The 22,888-nt window shown below is 41.0% G+C and overlaps 1 protein-coding gene across 1 annotated transcript in view; it reads right to left on the bottom strand.

Annotated features, from left to right (window-relative positions):
• Window positions 1-22,888, bottom strand: part of Slx4ip (SLX4 interacting protein) — a 166,050-nt gene that overhangs the window by 57,168 nt on the left and 85,994 nt on the right. The window contains exons 3-4 of the mRNA XM_051144724.1: window positions 8,071-8,160; window positions 3,079-3,199 (exon numbers count right to left, since the gene is read on the bottom strand). Coding sequence (XP_051000681.1) covers window positions 3,079-3,199; window positions 8,071-8,160 — 211 coding nt within the window. The remainder of the gene's footprint in view (window positions 1-3,078; window positions 3,200-8,070; window positions 8,161-22,888) is intronic.

The following is a 22,888-nucleotide window of genomic DNA, read 5'->3' as shown; positions in this document are numbered from 1 at the left end:
CAGATATTAGTACCTCAAAAAAAAAAAAAAAATCAAAAGAATTATCCTGTGATCCAGAGATTTCTAAGTGTATACTCAAAAAAGCACAAATCTTAAAAAGTAATTTATAGATTAGTGTCTACAACAATATTGTTCATAGAAGCCAAAACATGAAAACGATCCATCAACAGATGAATGAATAGGCAATGTGACATATACTGGAAGATTTCAAAAGAAATGAAACTCTGATAAGTGCAACTCTAAGGATGCTGCCAACATAACTGTAATAGAAATAAGCCAGAAAATGAAATGACAAATATCGTAGACTACACCCATGTGAGAACTTGTCAGTAGCCATCACCAGAGGCAGGAGGGGTAAAAAAGTAAGCTTATCTATGCTGCCAAAAGCATATACTTGAAAGTTTGTTAATAGTAATTTTATCTGTACTTTAGAACAATTTTTAACAAAATGGTGATATATGAAATTATTTTTTTGCAATATATTAGGCACAGGAAATTATGTACACACTAAGATCAGCTTGTCTGTTTAAAATCAATAAACCTGGCAAGTGAAGACTTACATGTCCCTTGGGCTAGTGTGCAGATATAAGTGAGTATATACCATTTGACTTTCTGCTTCTGGGTTAACTCACTCATTATGATCATTTTTAGTTCAATTCATTTGTCCACAAATTTCGGGAATTCCTTGTTTTTAATAGCTGGGTAGTATTCCATAGTGTAAATGTACAGTTTCTTTATCCACTCTTCTACTGAGGGACACTTAGGCTGTTTCCATGATCTGGCTGTTATGTATAAAGCAGCTATGAACATGGCTGAGCAAATTTTCTTGTTGTGTGCTGGAGCATCTTCTGGGTATATTCCAAGAAAGTGGGACAGAGGGGAAGACTTCCTATTAGAACTCTAGGTAAGAGAAGCAAGGGAGAATGGGGAAATAGAAGGATCCAGATGGTCCTAGAAACCTACAAGAAGAACATTATGATGGGCAGATCTGGGCCCAGGGGTCCTGCTCAAACTATGGCACCAGCCAAGGACAAGACAGGCAGTAAGCTTTGAACTCCTACCCAGATCTGGCCAATGGACAGTACATTCTCCACAGCTGGGTGGAGAGTGGGGACTGACTTTCACATGAACTCTGGTGCCTCATATTTGACCATGTCCCCTGGATAGGGAGGTCTGGTGGCACTCAGAGGAAGGATAGCAGACTACCAAGAAGAGACTTGATACCCTATGAGCATATACAGGGGGAGGAAGTCCCCCTCAATCACAGTCATAGGGGAGGGGATTAAGGGGAAAATGGGAGGGAGGGAGGAATGGGATGATACAAGGGATGGGATAACAACTGACATGTAATATGAATAAATTAATAAAAATAAAAGAATAAAATCAATAACCCTTTTCTTCCACAAACCTGAGTACATCTTCTTGTCATCTTGGGAGGAGAAATGTCTTTGAGAGCAGCTGGGTACTGAGTACTAAGCCTCCTCCCTCAGCAGTCTGTCAGGGTGGGGTTGGCTGAGAATCAGTACTGATCAAAGCACCCACTGTAACAGCTGCCTAGAGACAGGAGTCTTAGAATCTTGCTTCATTCTCTTTCCTGTTGCATCTCCTAAAACCTGAGATTATCCAGGCCTCCTGAGGTATAATGGATGCAGACACCTATGGCTTCTCTCAGAATTTAAAACACCACTGAGTGGCAAATCAGAGTGCAGCCTCTAGAGAAGTGGTTCTCAACCTTCCTGCTGCGATCCTTTAAATACAGTTCCCCATGTTGTGGTGACCCTAGCCATAAAATTATGCCGTTGCTACTTTATAACTGTAAAATTGCTACTGTTATGACTTGTGTAATGTAAATAAATATCTGATATGCAGGAGACCTGATATGCAAACCCCATGGTGGGGGGGTCAAGACCCACAGATTGAGAACTACTGGATAGTAATATTGTTCCAATTGGAAAATGTCATTGTCTTAAACCTTTTAGTCTGGGTAACAAAAATCTACTTGTCTATCAAATCTATACAAAGTGAGTACTCTAGATCAAGGCAAGTTTCAGGAGCATTTAATTCAGTATTTTTCCTAAACATGTTCTGTTAGCATAATTGGCCCACAAAAATCTACCAACTGTAGTCTGGTAATTAGCATGCACTGACTGTATCTGTTAGCACAAGCTGCTATGAAATGCTGATTTTAAGTAAGAAACAAATAAAACAAAGTAGAAAAAGCAGAAGACTGAGAGAACAGGAAAAATACTGGCGTAGAGTCCTCAAGATCTAGGTCTGGATTTGAGCTCAGCCACTGTCCCCCAAGTGTTTTTCACTTAGCATGTCCTACACCTGTACCACAGCATCTCGGGAAGCACTAGGGACCGGATGAGGGAGAGACACTAAATCAGTCAGAATCTCTGTCCTTAGATGAACATGTACTTAGTCAAGCTATTTAATGTAGCAGACCATCAGCTTCCATTGTCTCTAACTCAAAGACAAGGACACCTCTGTGCCATCACAGGGAGAATGTCAATGCTGCTGCCCTCCAGGCTTTAGTGGTCCTTAATGAAGGCGTCCCTCTGGGTCCAGTGGATGTGGTGCTATCCCTGGCTTCTCTGCCCACCTCAGGCCAGCAGCACCCCACCCCTTGACATCAATGTTAACTGAAACTCTCTGCACCCATTACCAACTGCCCTCCCCCCGCCCCCCGGGAATAACCCTGCTCCTGTTTGGGAACATTTGAAATAGAGTGACATGTGGAAAAATATTCTAAAAGGGCTAAGACAGTGAATCAAATTAGGCCAGTATTAATATAAATCCATTTGTAAAACCATTTGTCAAAAAAAGAAAAGAGACCTTTAAATTTTTACAGTTTCCTTAAGAATGTTTTATTTGCTATTTTTATATATTCTGCCTACCATTAAAAGCCCTTTAGGGCTTTTTGGTGAATTTTTGTTACTCAGACACAGTATCTTCGTTACAGCATATTTTTTTAATGTATCACTATGCTAACATGACAGAGTCAAATATAACTGCAATCTCTACAAAGCCGAAATTTTGTTTTCCTTGTCCAAAATCGCAGTGCTTGTTGCCTACCTTTTAAGGACAAGGGACTGGATCTGGTGAATTCTGCATTTGATGGCCTGTGCTGTTTATAAATGCCCACGTAGTCCTTAACTCTGGAATCAATGGTTTCTTTTAACAGCAAACAAACTTCCTAAAGTAAATTGAAAACATTAGACATTTCTAGTTCAATGCTGTGCAAAGAAGAAAAGATTATACACATTGAAAAAGCAAATGTTGGCATTCAGTTACCTTTTTAACCTAGCCATATATGCTGAAAGGAATACTGTTCAGTTTTCTGGACCGCACTGCATGTTAAATGTACTATCAAAAATGGCTCCATGCCTGATATTGACTCACTTCATTTTCTCTTTGCCTCAGTTTCACACTTTCAAATGGAAGATTTAAAACTTTACTTCAAAAGCAGGATATGACTTGAAGAATGTATTCATATTAGTCTCAGTCCAACACATTGTGATAAGTAGAAGAGACAAGTCACACAGCACTGTCTGTATGGGCTGCAGCACGGGTCTGGGGGGCACTCATAGAGGGTGTAAGAATGCTCCTACTATCAGTGCAGGTGGCATGGGGACAGGACACAGCTGTCAACAGCCCTGACCCTACTGTCTCACTACACTGCTGTCCTGATTGCAGGTACAGTGCTACCAGATGTTATTTGTGTAAGAAAAGCCAGGAATAGTGAAAACTTCCATTTCCAAGCATGGGTCAAATTTATTTTATATATTTTGTAATTTATTCATTAGTTTCTGGCTTTTGCATTCCAAACACAAGAGAGTCAGAGTGGAGGGTTAAATAGACAAATGGGGCAGCCAGTAGTAATGATGTTCCCACTCTTGTGATGATGCCATAAACCCCATTTTTAAAAATCACATTATGATTCTTCACTCATTAATGACAAAAATAACTTCTCATGTCTCTGGCATAGATTAATATTATATTAGGTAGCAGAACTAGGCTTGAATTCAATTTCAGCATACCATGATAACAAATTTCTGGAGCTATCAGTTGACTTGTAATATCTGTAAAGAACGACAACTCAAAATAACTCAGAGGTCCAACTCCACACTGGGACTATTGATGCTCTGTAGCATGTCCTGTATTACCAGGAAAATGCAAGTTACCATAGGAAATCAGAGGAAACTACATATAGAACTGACATCTAATGAGTGGTAAGTCCTAGATTAATTTCCAATACTTCTGCAGCAGGCTCAAGAGTTCTTCAGGTCACCACAAACCTTGCTTTGTCATCATAGGTTGGTCTTTTATACTAACCAGGTTTTAGGCTGGTTTTAAGAGCAAATACAGTGAGCTCCTTTAGTGCAAACACCCTTAAACAGTATATAAGACCTTTGATTTAACACATCCATAGACATTTCTACATACAACACAACTGGCAGGCTCCTTTCTCTTACTTTTTATTGCAGCTAAAAGATGCATTGCTTTGTGGAATATAAAGATATCCATTTGTAGCTAAATGTGTTGGCACTGTTCACACAACACAAAGGCAGCCTTGCCTCACACTGTTGTTCTAGCAATTAAATAATTTTTGCTTCACATGCAGGGTTCAACTATGACTGAGCTAGAAAATATGTGGAAGACACACAAGGCAACAAGGACTGCTAAAATTTGGCCATAAATACCCTATAAGGCTAGAACTAAAAATAGTATGACAAAAATAGAGTGCATACACATGAAGTCTCTCACTATAGCACAGGCGTTCCTCCTGGGAGTCAGGTTTCAGGAATTAAAGACAGGCAATGTGCAGAGTGGAAGAGATACCTAAAAACTGACTGTGCATCCTCTTCAGACCTAGAGCAATGCTGGAGAAGAAAACAGCCAGAAACATCTGAGAAATAGATGAGTGGACAGAGTAAAGATCCACGAGTGAGAGGGAGTCAGGCACAGCCTCTCTATGTTAACAACGGCTTGTGTTTCCTTCTTCAAGTTTACAAATGAAACATTTTCAGTTTGCTTGAGTGCAAAGACTACTTGCGCTGGATTCAAATGAACCATATGTTTAGTATATTAATCCAGTCCTCTTTTCATACAAAGTGACTGCTGAAATGCAATCAAACTGGTTGTTTATGAAGCCCCAATCATGTGATGACGGAGAAAAAAAATTTTTTTTTGGTTTGTTTGTTTTTTTCTTTTTTGAGATAAGGTTTCTCCGTGTAGCCTTGGCTGTCCTAGACTCACTTTGCAGACCAGGTTGGCCTTGGAACTCACAGCGATTCACCTGCTTCTGCCCCCTGAGTGCTGGGATTAAAGGCATGTGCCACCACGCCAAGCTAAAAATCTTTTAAAAAGGGAGCATTGACTGAGCAAATGTAAAGTTACCACCTTTCCTCAACTCTCCTGTTGAGGGCATGCATATAAATTATTTCAGCCTGACTCTACTATCACTGAACATATATTTTGAAGGAACATCTTAAAACTATCGACTTTGCTTTGAGAGAAAAACTCAGCTTGTTAGAGTAAGCAGACCTCCTGCAGTACCCACTGAAGGACCTCTCTGCAGGTCCCATCATGCACCTCTGCTAAGTCATGCCCCACTGCTCTGGTGTAGGTGCTAGTTGGAACAACAACGTTGCATGTGGCACCTTGACAAGAAATCTAGCCTCATGCTTTGTAGGGGAGGTGATTCACATAATCCTGGCTCTAGAACATTCCATATCAGCCATTTCTTGATCAAAACTGCCTAAATACCAACTTAAAGCTCTACAGCTGAAGCTTTCAATCTGTGAAAGAACATAGAAACGTTAGGTCTGGAATGGTGTCTTTTAGATCCTATCGGATGCTACTGTTAAATATTGGGCACTTTGGTGGAATGAATGCACTAATCTGAATCATATAGACAAGTGTAAGTGAGCTACAATTTGAGATTATAAGAAAGTAAATGGTGGGGAAAGGTCCTGATCTGCTAAATATAAAGTCCTCAAGAGGTCAGTCCATAATCAGTCTCCTTAATGATAAATAATCCTACCAAACCTCCTGTCTTCTTCTCACCATTGGGTCACTGGCTATCCTTGCACAATAATGACCATAAAGTACTGGTGGTATAACCATTTGACTGAAAATGTATTTTTATAAGTGACTTATGGGTGGGTAGTTTAGTTTTAGTGATATGAACAAATGATCACAAATATCATTTTCCTTCTACCATTACAAGTTTATTGCCACTCAACATTACTGCTTAATACAACTTACTTTTACTTACTTCTCTAAAAGTAACAGCAGCAGAGAAATACTATGAAGGAAATGAGAAAATAATATGCTTTGAAAGAAAGTTTTCAAATGACATGCACTCATTTACTGTGCTGTGTATGTGCATCCTTGTGTGGGCATGCACATGCCATGGTGTACATGTGGCAATCAGAGGACATCTTGCAGGAGTTAGTTTTCTCCTTCCACCTTGCAGTTCCTGAGGAGTCAGTGTTGGGCAGCAAACACCTTTATACTTGCAGACATACAACTGTCCTGCTTTAAAACTTTTGAACAGGTCTTTACCTCCCTGCAGAAGGAAATAAACAATGACTCTCCACCACAGGAGCTCACAGAGAGGGTACTGAAACCACAGGAGACCCAGCCTTATCTGGCCAAACTCTTTAACTTGAAGACAGAGGAGACTGAAGCTCCTAGGGAGGTCAAATACCATAGAATCAATCCTTGAAAGCCACGGGGTAGGAGCATAGTTGGAAAGCCAAGGATAACTGGTGACTCTACTGTGACTTAACAATAGGCTCCTGTTCCTTGATTGTCAGTTTTTAAGATTTCGACTTTGATGTGCGTGTGTGTGTGTGTGTGTGTGTGTATGTGTGTGTGTGTGAATGTTTGTCACATGTGTGAGTCCTGACGTGGCCAAAGGGGGCTTGACACCTCTAGAGCTAGAGTTATAGGCAGTTGTGAACTCTGGATGGGTGCTAGGAACTTAACTCAGGTCCTCTGGGGACAAGCCACCTCTCTGGCTCTGTAATAGCTAACTATTGCTGGAAAATTTTACTAATGGAAAAAAAAAACCAGCCATGACACATTTTCTATGTTAGATTTACATAGTTAAATAACAACTGTAAGAGATAATTCTTTACTCTTGCATGAAACTTAGTAGAGAGACAAACTGCTCATTTGGCATTGGCCACTCGTCCAGTTTTAGGCAGACCCTTGCAGCTGAGCTCACTCTAAAGCCAACAGAGGCTTACAGAATCTCTTAGTGAACTGTAGTAAACTGTGGTAGTCAACAGTAAAATAATTATGTTTGTCTTAAACATTTCAATACTTCTAGGCAATGACGTCCACCTGACAGTCTTCTAAAATTTCATGGATCAGCAGACTTATACACTGTAAGCCTGTGTTGCTCAATGTGAACTTCATAACCATAAGAACCATCTGCTTTCCTGGCTGGCCAACGTGAGAGGAGGGAGACTGCAGCGCCTCTTCACTTGTCAAAGGCTCATGACAATGAAAGGAGGCGAAGATGAAAGTGAGTATTAATACAGATGTGGAGATTAGCGGAGTATGAACTCCACACCTGCTCCAGGTGCCGCCGTCCTTCTCATCACTCAGATCATAATCCCTGCTCACTTGGAATAGTTTGGCTTCCTAAGCTTCCCTTTTTATTATAAAGAACAATTTTTCCCCAAAGTAAAGGGGATTAGATTTTTTTTGGTTTAAATAATAGAGCCTGGGCAGAGGGCATAAGGTACCTACCAAACATGTAAAGGCCCTCGATTTCATCCCCAACACCGTATGCATGCACACAATACAACCAACCAGATCAACAACAGATGAGCACATGACCTATCGAAGGGCAGCCGTGGGCACACATGAATGCTTGTCAGCCAGCATACGCCTGCGTTTCAGTAAGAAGTTTACTATCACTCACATTAAAAAAACAAAACAAAACAGAAAACCACTAATGAAAACAAAAGCTAAGAAGAGAACGGCTGACATTTCTTCTAGCAAATACCATAAGAAACACTGTTTAAAGAGCAAAGTGTGCTATTGTACCTCTTTCTTCTGTTCAGAAAACCAACTGGAATCTTTGTTTGAACCTTGTGACAATACATGAAGATCCACCAGGACTGCAAAATTCCCACACTGAAAGAGAAGGGGTGAATGTTTATTAATGGCAGAATGTGTCTGTGCAGGTCATGCCAAGCAGACAACTACAGAGGACCTCATGTGCTCCACACAAAAGAGAATGGTAACAAAATCACCACGGGATGGAATCTCAGCATGGCTACTAGTGTTCACAAGTTCATATTTATAGTGGAAATGTTAAGAAGCAATACAGGCTTAATTAGGATAGAAATGACAAAATGACTCTCTTTAAACCACAGACATCGCCATTGCAGCTGGATGGCTGCCAAACATTGAGAGAAGCTGAACAGAGCAGTACCAGGTAGACTTCAGAAAGAACAAGTCTATGCAGAACCAGGGACATTCGTTCTCAGTAGTAAAGAATCCTTATAAGCCATTGCCTTTTTGATTAGTAATTACCTGGACCAAAGAGCTTGGGATAGCAATAAATACCCAGACAAACAAGACAGAGGCCGAGAGAAAAGGGAGTAGATGTTGGATGCTAGTTATCAAACCTAAAGAAAGTTTTATTCAAATATGCTCTGAATTTTCAAGGCCTCCTTTCTTATTTTAAGAGGAAAAAAAATGAAAATATCATGTCCTGTGGCACAATGATACAGGCAACTGGATACTCAGGTTATACCTATTGTGACTTAAAACCTGACATTTTAATTTTATCTGAAGTGAATTCGATAGCCTCATGTAGCTAATGTCTCTGCACTGGACAGCAGGCACAGGGGTTGCATGGAGAGCTGTAAGCAGGCAGCGACAGGGTTGAGTGGGTGATGTACCTGCTGTGCAAGCTTGAGCAACTGCACTGGTATGGACCTCAAATCCCGGTACTGGGAGGGCAGAGACACACAAATTCCACAAGCATACTGGCCAGTCTGTCAAACTAAAATGGCAAGCTCCAGGTTCAATAAGAGACTCTGCCTCCAAAAATAAGGTGGAGATCAATGGAAGAAATGTCTGATGTTGACCTCTGGCCTCTGTAGGAAGAAATGCAGGGATGCATGCAGGGGAGCCTGCAGGAGTCCCTGATGCAGGGGAGCCTGCAGGAGTCCCTGATGCAGGGGAGCCTGCAGGAGTCCCTGATGCAGGGGAGCCTGCAGGAGTCCCTGATGCAGGGGAGCCTACAGGAGCATATGAATGGGAGTGTGTAAGCATAATGTGTGCATGTGCGCATACACACAGAGGCTGTAGTTTTACAAATCTTCACACCACACCAGTCATTTCTGATATTCTCAAGACAACAGTAAACAAACACTTTAGAAAGGAAAGACTTGGCCACCAAAATTATCGGTTGGGGATGCCCAAGAGACCCAGAGATTCAGTCGATAGACCTGTAGGAAAGCCATTTTATACACCTCTAACTAAGGAGGTCTTTAATTTCCTTTTTAAACTTCTGTGAAAACATGGTGAAAGCAGATTTGACAAATGGTGATAGAACATCAGACATAACACAAGAAACTAAAACTCAACTAGTGTTTACTTTATTACAAGACACAAAATTTAAATTGAGATAGATTACAAACTTAACATGAAAACCAAAAACTATTATTCTCATCACCAGGGCAAGAAAAGATTTCATACACATGATCTAGAAAATACAAAACATTTAAGGAAAAATTGTTGCTTAAACTGGGCATCAAGATATTTCTGTTCATCAGCAATACCATCAATGAAATGGTATGTATGCCACAGACCGGATAAAACACATTTGTAAATACACATGTCTGACAAGAATGACGGGTATCCAAAATATGTAAACAGCTTCCACAGACTAATAGATATGCTAATGTAAGCTTACATATGTAATGCAAATGTGAAAAATGGATGACTGCACATGAAAAGGTATTGAACATCACTGTCCACCATGCAAACTCTGTTCCTATTCAACAGCCACAGCCACAGAATGGATCGGAGGACTTAAAGTACAAAAACTAACACCACAGCAAATGGTAGGAAGGAGATGGAGGGCCCCAAATTCACACTGGTGGGAATGGAGCCAGGTTCAAGCACTTGGGCAAATGATTTGCCAGTTTTCTATAGCTAGTCTTGTGTTTACTGACTAGGCCAAGGAGGCCATTTGGCTAACGAGGTTCCAACAAGTTTACCTGAGGAACAGAGCTCTGTTCACACTAACCCAAACTGAAGACAGACTTGTGGACCATCACCATGAGAATAAACTAGTTGTATTCTAGTCACAAAACAGAAAGGTATTCACCAAAATTTGACACAGCCAACATGGACTCATCTTAAAAGCAGAATGACCAAAATAGGCCAGACCAATGGACGTCTATTGTATGGCTCCATAACAGATTCCACAACAGCAAGCTCCGTGTGTGATCAGAGTGCCAGCGCAGCAGGAGTGGTATATGAAGAAGCCAATGTGAAAGGAAGATGCGGGCTCCTAGAAGGGACCCTGGGTTGTACACCTAAAAGCAGCTCTTCTCACCATGTCTAAATTATTTGTCACTAGTAAATAGGTTTAAAATGTAAGCATGATATCTGAAACCATGTGTATACAATATGGTGTACTATAAGGCCAGTAGATTGTGGCTACCTGACTGCAATTCAGTTTGATGCATCCAAACTTTTATTTTATTGCTCTTGTTGTTGTTGTTGTTGTGGTGGTGGTGGTGGTGGTGGTGGTGGTGATGATGATGATGATGATGATGATGATTTTCTAAGGAAGGGATGATGATGATTTGATTTTCCAAGGAAGGGTTTCTATGTGTATCCTGAGCTGTCCTAGAACTAACTCTGTATACAAGGCTGGCCTCAAAGTCACCAAGATTTGTCTGCCTCTGTTTCCCAAGTACTGAGATTAGAAGCATGCACCACCACAACCTGACCAGAATTTTATTTTAATTAAAGAGATCAAAGAGAATATTAGAATGCCATAAAAAATATCAGTGTGTCACATGGTAAGTCTGTGTGAAATATAAGTCTGTGTATGAGTTATAATGACAGGTTGATTTCTTTTTGTGGGATGTAGTAAAAAAAATAAATAAAGTTTGAAGACCATACTCAAGTATATTGTTATGCTTAGAATTTCTTCTCAATTGCTAATTATAAACCTAGCCCTTAAGGAGTATGCTGCCACCAGGTGGAGGTCATATGCCACAACTACAAGATCTTATCTGGGGGATATTAACTTTTTCTGTGCCATGATTCTTTGTTTAGCAAATTGGGAATCTGATAAAATATGCCCAGAATGTTTTTTAAATACAAAAATTGTAATATATGGGATTAAAAAAAAAACCTGACTCTAGTGAAGTACATTTATCAAAATCTTAAAAAGCAACCGCAAATCTATGCTATAGTAATAATGTACGCATGTTTTCCAGGCATTGACTGATGGAGCCAGTGACACCAGCAAACTGAAGAGTGAAGAGCACCTCTGCCGTTTTCAGATAGTTGCTTTCTTGTTTGCTTTGGACTCCTTGCATTCTTCAGTAGGGTGCTAAGTGGCTTCTCTTCGGCACTGTATTGGAATCAGGAAACCTGGGAAGAATAACCTTGTGGGCCTCTGTCTTCCTCATGTTACCCAGCAATGTTATTTGTATTGGGATTAGAGTGAAGACGGGTCATCTTCCCAGAAAGGAGAAGTAGGATAAGCAGGCACTGGGTTGAGAATGAGTGAAGACCAAGGCAAGAGTTAGGTTGAGTGAGAAGCCAGAGCAGCAGAGGCCTGGAAGGCAGTGAAGATACGGGTCCTAGTAATTGCACAGATGCTTTAATATTAATCTTACTGTTAAATTAATATTAATCTTTAAAATTAATCTTCAACAGCTATAACACACAAAGAGCTGTGATTTCTAATGGCCACAAGCACTGCTAATATTGTATTGTATATCCTGCAGTCATAATAAAAGGAGGTCTACCTGTACAAGAACCTGGTCAGGATCAAGCTCTTCCTTTACCATCTAAGTCAATGAAGAGCCTAATGAAACACAAGGTTCCATCTGGAGTTTTCTCACAACCCAGCCTAGGCTTGATTAAAGACTGATTAGATTCTTCTTTCTTTGGGGGGGGGGGAAAAAAAAGATCAATTCTTACACTGGCAATGTAAGAGAGAACTTTCCTAGGCTTCTGGAAGATTCCATGCTCGACAGGCAGTGGTTCTCCTGGGCAGCCAGCAGGTCCTGCTTCTCCCTGGCAGGAGCTTGGATCATCTCCACTAATCAGGAGTTTCTAGAGTTCTCTGCTCTCAAAGCTCTGCATCTTTCTCCCAGGAGTAAAGAGAGGTGAACAAAGAAGGCTTCTGAGCACAGCAGGAGCACAGCCTCCCTTCCTCCTCAGCCATAATTAGGAGCTCGTTGCTATTCTCAGAAGAAATGCTCTGCAGTTCTCCTCAGGACAGGAAACATGGGAACCATCACTTCTCATTGCTAGGTGTAGGGCAGGTGATGTTGCCACGCCACTGCCCCGGCCTTTCCTCTCCTCCAAAGGTGGTACTTACTTCAAATTCCAGGGCATTTTAGTTAGACTCTAAATTATTAGTTAAAAAAAAACATATGCATATATGTAGTATACAAGTATTTACCTATCTCTACTAAGGTCTAATAAATGCTCAGAATCCTTTTGCAGCTTTACTCTTAGGAGAGTAGGCTGCTGGCTTATAATCATGCCAGATAGCAAAGTGAAAAATATAAATGCTGCCCTTCTGTACTTTTCCAACAGAAAACATAAGAGAAAAGGTAACTCACTAGAAAGTATTGTGGACTCCTGAAAGTCTCTAAAGGGCTGCATGCAGAGCAGGCACACTCCAGAGTTAGCAACATGAAGGCAGGTCTGAGACATGATTGGGACCAATGATGCTTACGTACCCTGAAGTAGTGTTTGGGAAACAACAGGAGTATCAATACCTGTAAAATTTTTAACACCCCCTCCCCTTCTCTCTGTCCCTCTCCCCTCTCTCTTTATAACTGTGTTATGTCAGCATATTTGTTTGTGTGTATATGCAGATGTGTTTATGTGTATATAAGTGTCTGAGTGTATGTGTGTATGCGGTTTGTGCATGTGTATTAAGTTGTCTGTGTATACTGTGAGTTTATGTACGTATGTATGTATGTATAAGTGCATGTGTATGCGTTTGAAAACATTCTTTTATATTTTTGATGACACACTAAAAATCAGGTTAACTTAAGCTGGAGGAATTTATAAAATATTATTATGAGTCAAAGAAAACTCCTCTAATATTCCCCTAGTGACCAATACCTAGACTGCGAGGCAGTCTTAAGGGTAAGGTAGTCTTAGCCTCTTATGTTCCCTTAGTGACCAATACCTAGACTGCGAGGCAGTTTTGAGGGTAAGGGAGTCTTAGAGGGCAGATTGTGAGGGATAACGAAGGGGAAAGGGATGTGACATAACTTTCCTGTATCCTTGGGTGGGACCAAGTAATCTTTCATCAAGAATTTGAGGATTTTAAATGATTTAGAGGAATTTAGAAAACAATAGGAGTATCAATACCTGTAAATTCTCCCTCCCTCCCTTCCTCCTTCCCTCCCTTTCCCCGCCTCCCTCTCTCAGTTTCTTTGGTTAAATACAAAATAATTTAAAGAATATTCCCACAACAGTGTTCTTTTCTTCTACTTTAAAGTAACTAAAAATTTGCCAAATATGATTGTGGCTAGCAATTAACCCAATAAACTTGTCATTATATTTTTTCTGGGTTAGTAATTCTGGGAAAATACTACTTTATACAGGTGTGTGTATACACACACACACACACACACACACACACACACACACACACACGTGTGTGTGTGTGCACCAGAGTTGTCAGACCAAAGACAATGCTATGCATTACCTGTACAGACAAAAACAGCATCTAACTGTATGGCTGCAAACCAAGACACAGCCTTAGATTAATGACTCCCCATAAACAGTGCATATGAGAGGGTTGTACCTCTGCAGGGTCACCAGAGCTGGAGAGGCCCCAAAGAGGCAAGTGCCATGCCTATTTTTGTCCTTGACATACTCTTCCTTTTGGTTACTCTTCTGGGGAAAGTTCTCTATGTTTATAACCTGAGGGTTACTTATCACCACAGTGTCCAGTCTTGACCACTGGTTCTCAAAGTACCAGCATTTTCTGTAGCTAGCTAGAGTTGCAAGTATGTGATCTCATGCACATTGTCAGGATGGGTGTAAGACTCCATGTTTTAAGATGATTCTCATGACTGTTGTAGAATAAGAAACGCTGATGTAGGTCCGTATGAATTGTAGAGGACTGCTCACAGTCACTGGCAAAGTCTCACCACATAATGCAATAGAAGGTGGAGCTCACTAGAATACCCAATTCCAAAATTCCTTTAGACACCACAAATAGCTCCTTTAGTTAGTACAAAATTTTGTCTTTAAAAAGAACAACAAAAAAGACTTCTCTGGAGGTCAACTGTGATGTGGAGCCAGGGATGAGAACCGCAGATGAAATAATGCCTTGTTAATCATCTTAAAAAGTCACTTCTGGTTCACTTCCAGCTTTTGACACTAACATGAAACCAACGCACCATAATATCATCCTCTGAAGTAGGACAATAAAGATGGTGGTATATGGATCATACTGGCAACTAGCAAGGACTGGGAAGGAAAGTGCAGAAATGGAAAGAAAGTGGGATAAACTCCAACCAGTAAGATGCTACAACACTGCTTGAGTTCTTTAATGAGCGTGGGTCCCCAGGCTTATGGGAGTCTGCTCTAGACACAGGGTGGGGGCCGAGGGCGAGCACCATAGTGTGTTGGGCACTGGTAGTAGCACTGCATTCAGAACTGACAGGTGGTATGGCAATTAATGTATTCAAAGGTCAACAAGGCTTTTCATCTCTTAATTCTTAGCAGATTATGAGGGGCAATCAAGAAGAAAATCCCTATTATTAAAATCAAACCTCATTTTCTTCCTTGAAGGGCTCCTGGACTGCCATGACCTGTAAAAAGTGAGGTGAAAGCACACATTCACAGAAATTGCTAATAAAGAGTTGTTCAGTTTCCTATGTCCTCCACAATACATCACTAGAACAGCATCTACTACCAATGGCCAGTGGTCCTCATTGCCAAGTACAATGGTTATTCTGTTATTTTTACCTCTTAGTGCCATATAACAAAGTAGTTCACTCACCCTGTCCTCCCCTTGATGTATAGGACATCAGTAGCCCATTTTCTTGGTTCCTGTTCCCATCAAACTGACTTTGTAGGTAGGGAAGACTTGACGATCCAATCTTTGACTCTATCTTAGCATCATATATCTCACATCTCAAGCTTCAGATATTGGGCAGTCCACAAATGGATTGATGGCATCTTTTTTTTTCCCCAATTGATTAGACCTCCGATCACACCAGATACATGCATCCAGTTGCCAACCGATGATCCTGTGTTTCCACTTAGGTATTGAACAAACAATTTAATAGACTTAAAACTATCCTATCCCCCCAGGAATGTGCTCCCACCAGGTTTAGTTGAGCTGGCTTGGCAAATGGCAACTCTCATCTTCCAACTATTCAGGCCAAAAACTTTGGACTTTTCCCTCATATTCCACATCAAATCTGCTAAAAAGTCCTGACATTCTATATTTTAAAGGATATGGCTGAGGGTAAAAGCTCAAAATATACTGACAAAATGAGTCTAAGATTATGCAAGCAGTTCTCAGTTAATTAAAAGAAACAAACAAAAACCAGAACAATGGAATAATTGGATGGATTCAATCAGTAAACAACAAAGGCCACCAGAAGAGGTTGATGCTTCCACATCTTGCAGGAGATGGGAACAAATCTTTCCTTTGTTCCAAGATTGCTCTCCTTTTTTTCTTCTTCAGGTTTTGTCAATATGGTGGAGAATACCAATACAGTGAAATGAACATGCTCACAAAATATGCAAGCAACGTGAAACAGAAATGCATAGGTGAATATCCCAGGCAGCCAAGCTAGATCGTATGGAATGGAGAATCTAAAATAGCATCCACGACACTTGCAAGGACGAGACCAATCTAACTAGTTAGTGTTTTTTATAAAGATAGAACTTTGCTTTATGTTAAGAACAAATATTTGGCCCTAAAAATCTAAGAAGTCCAGCACAGCAGTATTCTTAGCCAAGAGTCAGGTTACCAGTGGTAGCATGATGCTGCAGACACCAAAGATATTCATTTCCTATTAGGCTACTTTAGCAGCATTAATGGCCAGAGTAACTGGCCTGATGGCTCAGGCTTTATGTGTTTAGTGCTTAATTATTATGCAGTTTCAAAGAGAGAGAGAAGGATTAAGAAAAAAAATAACTTTCAAACCAAGAAAATAGAATAAAATAATGTTAACAAGGCTTTTAAAGGTAGATGAGTACTTTTTGAGTTGTTCCTGGCCTTATGGATAGAAAACTAGGCAAAGCAGAACAAACATGAGGAGACAACTATATGACCTATGTAAGGAAGACTTGTATACTAGAAGGGCTTTACAGACAGGAAGTGAACTGTCACAGGAAGTGATCTCACCATCCAACCCAGAAGATTAAACTCTACTGACACCAAACCCACAAGATTGGATGACTGAATAAATCACCACACTGCCACTGCAGACTACACGTCTTTTTCTCTGAGAAGATATTAAAACCACACAGAGGAGGAGCAACTGATTGCCTGCTGTGTTCATAGCAGCCGCTTCAAGCATCAAGGAACAGAGGTTACTGCCTTTTATGTCTCTAAAGTGTATCCCTAAAGATGTGAGCTTACTGACCTCAAAAATCAGAGAATGTATTTTGTAAGGGGAATTTTAACTTTGAAAGCATGTGCTCTGTGTATGTAAGTTCCTAAGCCTGTTTGAATCTCAATCCCCTTATCTGTAAAATGGGGAGTAGTAACACTTACTCTTGCCATGATGACAATGTAGGACATGAAGTGTTAACAAATAGTAATTATTTCATTTAAAATAGTTATAAATTGAGAGGAGTTAACAAATGACAACATTCTCACCAGTAACTCAGCCAGTGAGGAAAAAACAAAAATACAAAAAACTGGACAGCACAGTCTAATGGATTTCTATGATAATGGGGGTGTTCTTTATCCGTATTATTGTGAGTCACTTGTGAAGTAAGGACAAATGAGATTGGTTAATCAGCAATTATTCATTAACTTCAAATTTTGCAGATAGCTACTGGCAAACTAGTGGACAACGTAGTCACACCCCAAAGCTACTCCTCGCTCAAACTGCCTGGTTACATTATTTTAGTAAGAGACTGAAGTCACAAAGCGCAAATAGAATCAGGACACAGTAATAGGAAGTGCCCAGTGATACAAGGGGATTCCCATCCCACAGGGAATTCCAGAACACTCCTCAGCACTGCCTGTGAGGGAATGAGAGGGACTAACCTGGGAAATTTCTATGAACTTTACCAAGGAAAGTGATAGATCCCATGAAAGTTTTAAAGGTATTTTCCTTGTAATAAAAAAATATTACTTAGAAATAGAGGATTAAGAAGATTAAGCTGTCATTCATCTTTCACATGGGCCCTACTTTATAAAATAAAAAAATAAAAATAAATACAAGTGTGATTCTTAAAATGGTTACAGCCCCTTGTTTAAGCGTCCCTTGGTGTTGGTGGGAATGACCTTTCACGCTTGGTGCTGAAGTCCGTCAATCTCAGTTCAACTTCTCCCAGCTAGGGAAACAATCTTGTAACTACTTCCCACAAAAGGATCAAGAGTTCAAAGGGAATTTTCAATCAATTCCTGCCTAAGGCAGGAAACTGAAATCCAAACAAGACAAACGTGTGTTAGACAAACATGGCCAGGGCTGTTGGTCAGAACTCAAGTTTTCCTCCTCTGGCCCATTTTTAGAGAACTACAAAGAGGAAGAAGGGAGGTAGCTAATTGGTCACAGGACTTCTAGAGAGCTACCTCTACTTTTCTTTTCTAATTGACTGCTGGGAATAACACCCTCTTCAAGGAATGCTCAAAGGGGAGGCCTGCTGAGACAAGAGACCCCTGATGAAGCAGCTTCAGAAGCTGCAGATCATTAATTAAGAATATTGAGAGAGAGGTTGAAAGCTTAGCTAAACTGAGTGGGCGGGACAACTCAGTATCAGCTGCCACCTACGCATTAGCAATTAAACCTATAAAGGTTCTCAGTGGAAACTTACATCTCCCAGGCATCCTCCTCTGGGTAGGTGAGGAGTCTCCTGAGGCCACTGAACTCTGAAGACTACAGCAGTGACTATGGAATAATGGTAATAAAATGTGCTGTAAGATAAGCCAGATTCTTGGGACCCGACTCCACGTCTCTATGGCCTAAAATAGTGTTTCTCAAGCTTCAATGCGTATAAGATTCACTGAGGATTGCTAAGGCTTTCCCTGGAGGGAGCAAGGTGGACGGAGAATTTGCACTTCTAATAGGATTCCAGGTAATCTTGATGGAGCTGGAGCCATACTCTGACAATCAATGACCTATGACAGTGGTTTTTGTCACTGGACACACACTGGGACACCTGCATGACCCCACTGGTGGAGATGTTTCATTGACTTTCTTTCTTTAAAAAACAAACAAACAAACAAACAAAAGCAACAGCAACAGCAACAACAACAAAAACACATTACAATGAGCATTTTGCACTGGCATCGCCACATGTCCTCTAACATTACTTGGGCTTCTTTGTAGGTTCATTTAGTAGAACTACTGGAGATATGGGGAAGACGGTAAATCTGCGCATCTTTCAGGCAGGATAGGCAATGCGTGGTGAACTCTGACCTAGACTTCTAGAAGCTAACGTGCAGGTTATGATGTCAAAGACATCCAAAATCTTCTGAGGATCCTCTTTAGTCTGTTCTCTGTGCTGCACACCTTGCTTTCTTCTTTCTGGGTCATATTACACTCTTCTTCAGGCCTACCTACCTGTGCGTCTGCTTCTATCCTTCCCTCCTTGCCTCTGCCATACATTGCTAGTAGAGAATTAGTCTCATGAAACAAAGTTCTGTGGGGCCTGTTTCTAATTTAACTGACAGAGGGACTAAATATTTTTCTTTGGTGGGGAAAAAAAAAAAAGGCAGCTAAATTATTTTTGGTATGTGCTTTCTGATTAATTCTGCCTTGGGCACTGTTCCTTAACAGGGCATTTTTGCCCCATCCTCAACTCCTCAACTTAAAGAAGCATCAGGCTTTCTTGTATGCCATACATTGGCACCTATTAGGGACGTGTGATAATGTAGATTACCTCCAAATATTATAGTAAAGGAAGACTCTAAAACTTCAGGTTCTAAATTATGGGGGGTAATTTTGCCCCCCCCCCATATACAGTTTCCTTCCCACACATCATGTCTGGAAACATTTAGGGCCGCCACAATTGGCATCTAGTGGGCAGACTACAAGAATGCTGCTGAGCATTCGACACAGCACAGGCCAACCCCCACTACAAAAGATCATCAGGTTTATCCTGTCATTAGTGCCCACGTAGAGAGGCCCACATGAAGAGGCCCACGTAGAAGCTCCCATGTGGAGAGGCCCACGTGGAAGCTCCCACGTGGAGCAGGCTGACTTCTCAGTGCTGGAGAACTTATAAGGATCAGAGGCTGGGAGGAGGATGCAAAAGAGGGCAAATAGTCCAGAGTCAATGGAGTAAGAGCTTGGGCTGCTGCTCATTATCTCAATGCCTAGAGCAAAGGAAAGATCCTCCAAGAATCTGCCTTGACAGATGTTACGGGTGAGAGTTCTCATTAAGATACCATGTAACATGGTAGGAAAAACAACTGCAGCATGACTCACCACCTCAACACCTGACAGACAGCAGCCACTACACAAAGCATTCTTTACACGACTGCTCACTTTTAACAACAAAGGAAGGAAAGAAGAAGGACTGAGTGGGGGGGATACACTTTATGAAATAATGGAAGAGTTGTAACAGATACTTTATGGATAGACTATAGGAATTTTTACTTTGGTGAAAATCAGAATGGTAATAATGCCGCTGCTCTTCCAGAAACACTGACCACTTTTCTTTTGGGTAATATGTATAGAGCTCTTTATATAGGAATAGATGGATTATTAGCTCAGGATTCTTCCATGCACAATTAATCTCAAATAGGATCATGGCACTAGATGCATTTCCTTTTGCTATTAAATTCCTAGAAAAAAATTCCAATTAACTTAACTGTCAATACCAAATCATCAAATCAATCCAGATGAAAAGATGAACATTACATCTTTATATTCTAATAAAATGAAGAAGCACAGTGGCTAGCTGTTATTTGTACTAGCCTTTGGGTTTAAGTGTCAAGTAGCTATTTAATGAGATAACTAAACCTCTACATTTTAAAAAGAGTTACATTAAAGAAGTATTTAAATGCCTCATAAAACACTATTTCCCATATAAACATTGACTATGGTACAGCAAAGTGCATTCATTCACCTGAAAGCATATCTACTTTTCTACTGGGGAGGGAAAGAGAAGATGCCAAAGGCTAATCAGAATAGACTAAGTCGCAGGGCCTGTTCATACAGTAGTTACTACACAGGCAAGGACTGAAATTCCATATTCTCACTGTCTTTTCCCAAGGAGTCAGTTACTTCAGTGTAGTAAGAGTTTTACCATGTAACATAAAGTAGTCTCTGAATTATAAAGCATGTAAATATGTCACCAAGAAATACTAAGACTCCCCTAATGAACATGAATTGTTTATCCCAGGCCTATAATATAGATATTAGATACTAAAATTGATTAAAGCCATATTTATTGCAATTGCTGCCACTACCAATGATACAGATTCACACATGTGTTAGCTAATGAAGCAGTCAGATAGGCTTTCATAAGCTGAGAAAGGGGCAAAAGAAATATTTTCACCAAAGAGAAAGTGGTCAAATGTGGAAAATGATAGCGATATCCAAAGTAGTCCCCATAAGCCAAAACTGTAAATAAGGTTAGCCTCTCATACAGTTATATGGTGTGTGTATACATTATACTACCAAAAGCAAGCACTCATTTCACTATAGGGATTAATGCCTGCTGGCAGAGCACAGTTCATCAAAGTGAAAACAGAGGTAAACTTTCCTTCCTTGTAAAAACTCAGTGCATCTGTAGCATTAGCCCCTTACCAGAAGAGGGCAATGGTGGTCAGGCTGGCACTCCTTACAGAGCACAAAGTTACCTGCCCTGGAGGTACTCCTGCCACAGGACACAGACCTCATGGAAACCTCAGGGAGCTACTGGTTTCAAAGGACCACGCATGGGAGGACATAAGACTCTTTCTTCTCTTGGGTAAGTGAACAGCTGTCTAGAGGACCGAGCTTTCACCCTGTGTGTCCACCCCATGGCACAGAAGCACTCTTCATTGACAACCCGTCTTTGACATGTTCATACTAACTCCATGCTTCATGCTTTAAAAAGATGCGCTAAAGATCCTGGAGAGGAACTATTATAGGACAGAAGATGTTTGCAAACCACAGTTGCAATTATAAACGCAAAGTACATTGCCCTGAAGTACTCTAGCTTTTGGGGCCCCTATGGGCAAGTTTCCGGGCCCCATCCTAGCTTTCCTTTTCTTCTTCACCAGTGTTCCCAATTTCATTTTCCCTACCAGGCTCAGGGTCTTGAAGCTCTCTACAAGCAAATAAATGTCTAATCGCTCTCCCTGGACAAGCCATTTGCTCTGCTGTACAGGTTCACTCAGCCTCAACTTTGCAAATATATTCACCTCTAAGAAAAAAAGGGATTGTTTCCACTTTACATATTCAGGCCTTAGTCAATAGTGAACGGGTGGGTAGAGGGACAGAGAGCAGAGGGTAAAGAAGATGAAGAATGCGTAGGGATATTCATTCTCTCCCCTTTGGAGTGTTAGTAAGGCAATGATATGAACTTCAATGTTCATATCTTCACTTTCCAACTTGCCTAAAGCTACATACATGCCCCCAAAATGTGCTGCCTTCCAGTTCTAGCTCAATGGGTCCATGGCCTTTCTCCTTCTAAGACCTGGTACTCTCTTCTCCAGAAACAACATAAAACCTACATCCTAGAGTCCCATCTACCCACCTACAGTCTAAGCCACCACTCCTGTCTTCCTTGTCCCCTGCAGCACTCACCTGCAGTCTGTTCCTAGAGGTTTCAAGCTGAGATCAGCCTTGGCCCCAGCCCCTACTCCACCCAATTGTTCTTTATGGAGCACACCAGCCCAGTGTCAGAAGGCAGCCATCAAGCAGAACACAGAACCTTGGTTCTGATGAAAGGCACTCCCCTTCACCTGCCTCGCCCACCTCCCTGTGGACTCAACCTAAGGGGTTCTGTAGTTCGGGTTTGTGTCTTCTTCATAAAAACCGCTGATTGCCTACTGGCAGCGGCAACATCCTTTCTTTCAGGAGAATTCTCCTTGAAACATTGAACACTGCTTCAATACGTTATTCTCCAGCTACTCTATGGTTGGTCTCATAGCTAGATGTTTCCATGAGATGATAAGTTCTGCATCTAGTTTTGTTATCTGTTCATGCTCTGATGCTTAGGAGGCCTGGCCCAGAGACCGGAGTCAAAATGGTACTGTAGAAAGGACAGAGTCGCAGACCTGCTTCCCATCTTAGGCCAACTCTCCTTCCTGGGCCCAGCAAAGCCCAGTTGGTACTCCAAATCTAATACAAGCCCCCAATGTTGGCTTCTGCCCCTGTGTACCCCTCCAAGACACAAGGCTAGTCTGGGGACCTGGCAGTGAAGGGAGAGAAGACAGCTCCTCCCTCCATCACCTCACTATCACCCTGTTCTACAATCAATGCAACTCTTCTTACTCCCT

The sequence above is a fragment of the Acomys russatus genome, chromosome 4 (assembly GCF_903995435.1).
Source record: "Acomys russatus chromosome 4, mAcoRus1.1, whole genome shotgun sequence".
NCBI classification, from domain to species: Eukaryota; Metazoa; Chordata; class Mammalia; order Rodentia; family Muridae; genus Acomys; species Acomys russatus.
The sequence above is the reverse complement of the archived record's forward strand: the minus strand, read 5'-3'. Positions and strand labels throughout refer to the sequence as shown.